The sequence below is a fragment of the Leuciscus leuciscus genome (genome assembly GCF_965113295.1).
Source record: "Leuciscus leuciscus genome assembly, chromosome: 9".
Lineage (NCBI taxonomy): Eukaryota > Metazoa > Chordata > Actinopteri > Cypriniformes > Leuciscidae > Leuciscus > Leuciscus leuciscus.
Window position 1 is genome coordinate 33,062,334 of NC_138733.1, and position 5,839 is coordinate 33,068,172.

The 5,839-nt window shown below is 36.9% G+C and overlaps 1 protein-coding gene across 1 annotated transcript; it reads right to left on the reverse strand.

Annotated features, from left to right (window-relative positions):
- Positions 1–1,505: 1,505 nt before the first annotated feature.
- LOC309506885 (serine-protein kinase ATM-like) lies at positions 1,506–5,457 on the reverse strand. The gene is made up of 5 exons (XM_082180836.1): positions 5,354–5,457; positions 5,069–5,282; positions 3,431–3,552; positions 3,199–3,344; positions 1,506–3,091 (listed from the first exon to the last, which is right to left on the reverse strand). Exons 2-5 carry the CDS (start codon positions 5,138–5,140, stop codon positions 2,874–2,876), a joined length of 558 nt encoding a protein of 185 aa, XP_082036962.1. The 5' UTR covers positions 5,141–5,282; positions 5,354–5,457; the 3' UTR covers positions 1,506–2,873.
- Positions 5,458–5,839: the final 382 nt, after the last annotated feature.

Consider the following 5,839-nt stretch of genomic DNA (forward strand, 5'->3'; position numbering starts at 1 on the left):
AAAGAGATACTACATTGCAAACACGCAATATTAAGATACTAGGGGCCAGATTTACTAAACACGGCAGATTAGCGTGAGAGCGCAACTCTTATAAAGCACAGATGGGAGTGGAAAGTTCTGCACGTGATCTACTGATGATGTGCAAAAGTGTACTGTTGGTAAATCTGGCCTTAGGAGTGTCAAATGTACCAGTACCAGCATTTCTGCAGTATTGAGTACAGGTTATATTCTGTACCTGCTGAGAGACGCTGCTTTCAAATGCTCTCTATTTATAGCGTGTTTTTACAAGTGTTGAGCATTGTAACCAATCGCAATCATATATGTTTAGTGTGTGAACGCAATGGCCAATCAGATGTGCTAGGCAGTAAGTTAGTCAGAATAGTTTGTGACGTCAGAAACACCAGCGATTTCAAACTGTGCTTTTGAGACTGTCTTTGGTTCACTGCAGTGTTTTTAATGTGCTTTAAAGGGATAGTTCACTTTGAAATTAATTTTTGGTATGTTTTAGCTTACCTCAAGGGCATCCAAGATGTAGGTGTCTTTTTTTCCGCAGTAGTTTCAATTTTGATATTTTTAGGTCAAACCGTTCTTGTCTGTCAGTCATATAATGCAGGTCGATGGTCACTGTCTCAAAGAGCATGCACTGAGTCCAAATTAAAACAATTCCCCATCGTCCAAATGAAACAATTCCCCATCGTAAGTACACATTGATGGCCTAAGACACGAAACGAGCGGTTTGTGTGAGAAAACGAACAGTATTTATATTGTTTTTACCTCTTATACACAGCCATGTCGAAGTGATCTGATCTGACGTGTGTGCAGACTGGTGCATAGATATATACACTAGATGTCGCCTTGTCTACTGCAGTTCATTGGAACGAATGTCTTTAAGGCGACATCTAGAGTATATATCTATGCACCAGTCTGCACACACGTCAGATCAGATCACTTCGACATGGCTGTGTATAAGAGGTAAAAACAATATAAATACTGTTCGTTTTCTCACACAAACCGCTCGTCAACGAGTGGATCTCTGAGCTGGAGTGAGTGAGTGGAGGCAGGGCTCATTTGCATATTCATCGAACCGCGTATACTAAATGAGGCAAGGGAGTAGAGTTACATTCAAGCTAGTTTAAGGCATGAAGTAATTGTTTTCAAGTAAAACAAGTTTAAATATGTATTTATATTAAGGCTGGGGGAATTAACGCGTTAATCTTTGCGATTAATTCGAGATGTTTAACGCGTAAAAAAAAAAAAACGCAATTAACGCAGCACTTCTTTTTTTGCCTCGTTTGAATGATTTCCTGTTGCGGCTGCTATTGAAAAGGCCGAAAATATGCCGTCCCGCCCCTCCGTGTTCGGCGATCAGGTTTCATTCACGCGCATTCATGTCTTTTCCAGTTCGTGTGTGCGCGTGTGTGTGTCGGCGCGCTGCTGCGCTCTCTGCTCAATGTTCCGCTCCGATCACGCACTGGAAAAGCAAAGACCGCTCAAATAACGTGAAATTTCTCGGTAGTAGACTTCTGTTTGCAATAGCCCTACTGAGCTGGGCCGGGTTTCCCGATAACGATGTATCTTAGCTCTTAAGAGCGCTTTCTACGTGCAAAGTTACGAACGCTCGCAGCAATTCCACGAGGGTTTCCCAAAAATGCACTTAACATGAACGCGCGAGAACGCGCTCTACGTGCTACTTAAGAGTCGCTCTCCATTCGCGAAGTGCTGAAATATAACCTTATATGGAATCGTATTCTGAACGTTTAACCTAATAATTGTCATCTGTTGTGGATTAGCAATCAAGACAAGTCTATATAAAGCACCTACAGGCGGAGGCACTGACAAAATGGCTAAAAAAAAAAAAAAAAAAAAAGAAAAGATACCTTTCAAAAAGATGAAATTAATGTCCTTTTAGAGGAGACAGAGCGAAACAAAGATGCCATTTTTAACAGATTTAAAGGATTTCTTTTATTTATTTTTTGTTCATTCATTTAATTTTGATTAAAATTATTAGATTCAATTATTTCAATTTTTTTGTTTTGTTTTCTGACCTTTTTAATTATTGAATTTATACATTAATTTAACCAACAACAAAAAAAAGAGTAATAAAGAGTACAATAAAGTACAATCAAAACCTTAAATTATAATCATATTGCATTTGAATAAAGTTAAAGGTGTAATCTGCCGGTTGTCCTGCAGGTGTCCTCATAAATCTGTCTTCTTACGATGCACTTGGGGCTGTACGATTACTCCAGAGCACTCGTAGTTCTACGAAGATTTTCAAGTGCTACTTAAGCTACGATGCTTTTGGGAAACAGACCATAATATTAAGATCAGTCGTACGATCGTTTTTACGATCAACTTAGGCTTACGATGCTTTTGGGAAACGCAGCCCAGGTATAGTCATGCTGGCCAACAATGGTAATATTACCTGCTCTGATCACATGCTCTGGTAATAATAGCTTTATAGGACTATATTTTATTTTGATAATTAGTCAAAAAGTTGATTATGTTGATTGATTATTGAAAAAGAATATTATATTGATATATTGATGTTTAATATTATTTTAATATAGGGCTATTTTCTGTTCCTTTTTTCCTGTGTTGTTTTATTTAATTAGGTGATTCTAAGTTTAAATATTGATGATTACAAGCTTGGGGGAAATGCAATTAATTGCAATTAATTACAGCAAATTAGTGCAAATTAATTAATTAATTAATTAATTAGTTGAAAAAAAAAAGTATCTATTCCCAGCCCTAATTTTTAAATATTAAATGATTAAATATTTTAAATATTTTGGTGATTAAAGATGAGTTTTAAAGGATAAAATTATTGACTACAGGGGGACTTTAATGTTTCAGAGTTCAATACAAGAACCTCAGGAATAGGGAATACAGAGAAATGGGGATGGTACACTGGTCTCGCACTCACTGTGCCACTGCTGCTGGCTCATCTCACACCAGTATTTCCGCACCGACAGGACGTCCTTGAGCAGAATACTGCTGTAGTCCTCGCCGTACGCCCCACAGCTGAACTGGTTCTGCAGGACCTCCACCACATGGGACAGCAGCTCGGCACACTTTAACTTCGGACCACCTGTAGAACAGAAGCGGGATGTATCTAACGTACAGTAATAAACATTGATATCTACAATACTGTCATGACATGAACAGCGACTGTAATATTAGTAGCTCAGACATTACGTTGGTTGGCGCATCTGATGAAATACTTCATCAGGCTGCTAATTTCCTGCATCTTTTTCTGCCGGTTTGCTTGCGTGGTGGCGGATACGTTGGCTTTTCCTGACTTTAGAAGTTCTGTCTCTTTCTGAAGGAACTTTTGTAAAAATCTGTAGGGAAAAACCATTGTGAGCGCACTGTCAGCTCGCCTCGCACCATGGAATTACATAACGGAAAAATAAAAACTGAGATAGACCGGAAAACAGCGTCCCAGGTGAGCTGCTTGGAGCCTTTGGAGGCTTTGCATCCCGACGTCCGATCGAGTTCCTCCACCGTGTCTGGAGAACGGATGAGTCTCCTGAAGCGATCCACCTCTTTCTGGAAAAAACAAAAACAAAAAAACATCAGTCAAGTTTTATTTATATATCAATTTATAAAATACTGATTGTTTCAAAGGAACCTCACAGTGTGAATGTGCAAAATTAGCCTATTGATAAATTACCTAATTTTAACAGTTTCTGGTCCCCATTGCCTTTCATTGTAAGAGAAATAAAATACTATGGAAGTCAATGGGGTCCAAAATATATTTTGTGTTCAGCAGAGGAAATAAACTCATACAGGTTTGGAACAACTTGAGGTTGAGTAAATGATGACAGATTTTTCATTTTTGGGAGAGCTATCCCTTGATTTGAAAACGTGTGATAAACGTGAAGTTTTAGGAGTGGGCTTCAAGTCAAAATAACGGTCTCAAGAAAATTGTTTGTTATTTCTTTTTACTTGACTGTTACACCACTTGATTCATTTACAGTAAGTCTGTTCATTGAAAATCAGGATATATTTTTAAATTGATCACACATTGTTCTACATTGCCAAAACAAGCAATGTTAGACATCAGTGATTGACCGATAACCGGTGTTACCGATATTTTCCCTGATATTTAAGCATTTTTCCATAATCGGAGAAAAGAGAAAATAACTTGCCAGCCTTAATTAGTCAATTTTATTGAACATAACAGCCATTAACGCACAAATGAGATATGTTACAAGCGTGATATGTAGTTTAAACTTGGTGCTAAAAAACAGAGACAAACTGATGGAGTCACGTTATCCATCAACTCCTGTCCCAATGAAGTTTTTATTGAAGAGACTCTTTAATGACAGACAGTGCTCTTTATTTGTTGATGTAGAAATGTGTTTTTCTATGTATGAACATTACAGAATTTACAGTATATAAAATAAGTTTTAGAACAGTTTTGTTCAGTTCTGTTATTACTGTCAAAACAAATATAATATCGGTTCTGTATATCAGTTATCGGCCATATCATCATGCAAATAATCAGAATCGGTATTGATTATAAAAAGTCAATATCGGTCGATCTCTAATAGACATCCAAAGTTATTTTATGGTAGAGCACCACATTATCAAATACCTATAATACTAGATAAATAGTATATTTATATACTACATAAAATTATATAAATTATACTACATAAAAATGTAGGGTAAATTACAGCATTCGGAGATATGTAACTGTCCACTAAATATAAAAAAAACATACACTGAAAACATTACCATATATAAGTTACATCTAAATTTCAATAGGTATCATTGTCAAATATTGATAATCAATATCATCATCCAGGGTTTCTGAAAGTACCTCATATGTTGTTTTTATTGATTTTATTGAATGATTACTCAATTTAAATCTCCCTCCTACCACTCAAATTCGCATTTCCTTCCTCAATTCATATTCAGAAATTGAATTTAATCGGCATTCTCAATGTAACGCTGATGTTTTATTGGTGATTATGATTTGGCATGTCTGAAGTTGAGGTGAATGTCAATCCTCGGGTCATTGATTAATAATGCATAAGGAAAGAGATGTTTCCCACACCTTCCTCTCAGTGGCTTTCTCATTCTCCAGTCCTCGACAGCACAGCAGCAGCTCCTGCAGAGCCAGACTCATTGTGGTGTTTCAGAGGAAAGCCATCGCTTGTGTTTTGGAGAGTGTACAGTGTGTGACAAGTGTCTATTTTACTTTACATCCTGCGGATTTCTGCTCACGAGAGCGTCATCACATAACTGACAATCCGGCGTACAGATGCAATCTATTCAATACAAGAAGAATAAGCCTTCTCTGCTATATGTCTGCTTACAGTACTTTATTTATCATACATACGCTTCTTCTTCAACTTTCTTCCACACTCCTGTTTTCCATGCGTCTCACAACATCAGTACCGCCTTCCGCTCTTCTTCATCTTCATTGACGATGCCTGAGCTTCATTACTGCCATCTGAGGGCTGGAGAAGGAACTAGCTCATGAATATTCATAATCACATCGCGCTGACGTGTGAGACTTTTAGAGTTACTCTACAATGCTCATCCTTCTATACATAAAAAGACGTGGGCTCAATGCAAACCATATTTTTCACATTTTAAAAATTACTTTAAATTATATGTAAGTCTTTTGGAACAAGCAAAAAACAAAAAACGTTGAAAACATGTAATGCTTCGAAAGCACTGGATTTTTATGTTAAAAAAATGCATTTCCTGGCAGCTAATTTTAATGTCATATTGTGATTATGCAATACCTCTTGTTCTCATGGCACTGAATTAATAAAAAAATAAAAAATAAAACAATGCTCATCCTTCATTTATTTTGGCA

Coding starts and splice junctions, on each gene's coding strand:
- LOC309506885 (XM_082180836.1), bottom strand. CDS start 5,140: ATGAGTCTGGCTCTGCAGGAGCTGCTGCTGTGCTGTCGAGGACTGGAG. Junction 3,345..3,430: donor ACCTGGGACGCTGTTTTCCG/GTCTATCTCAGT, acceptor TTTTCCCTACAG/ATTTTTACAAAAGTTCCTTC. Junction 3,092..3,198: donor CATCAGATGCGCCAACCAAC/GTAATGTCTGAG, acceptor TCTGTTCTACAG/GTGGTCCGAAGTTAAAGTGT.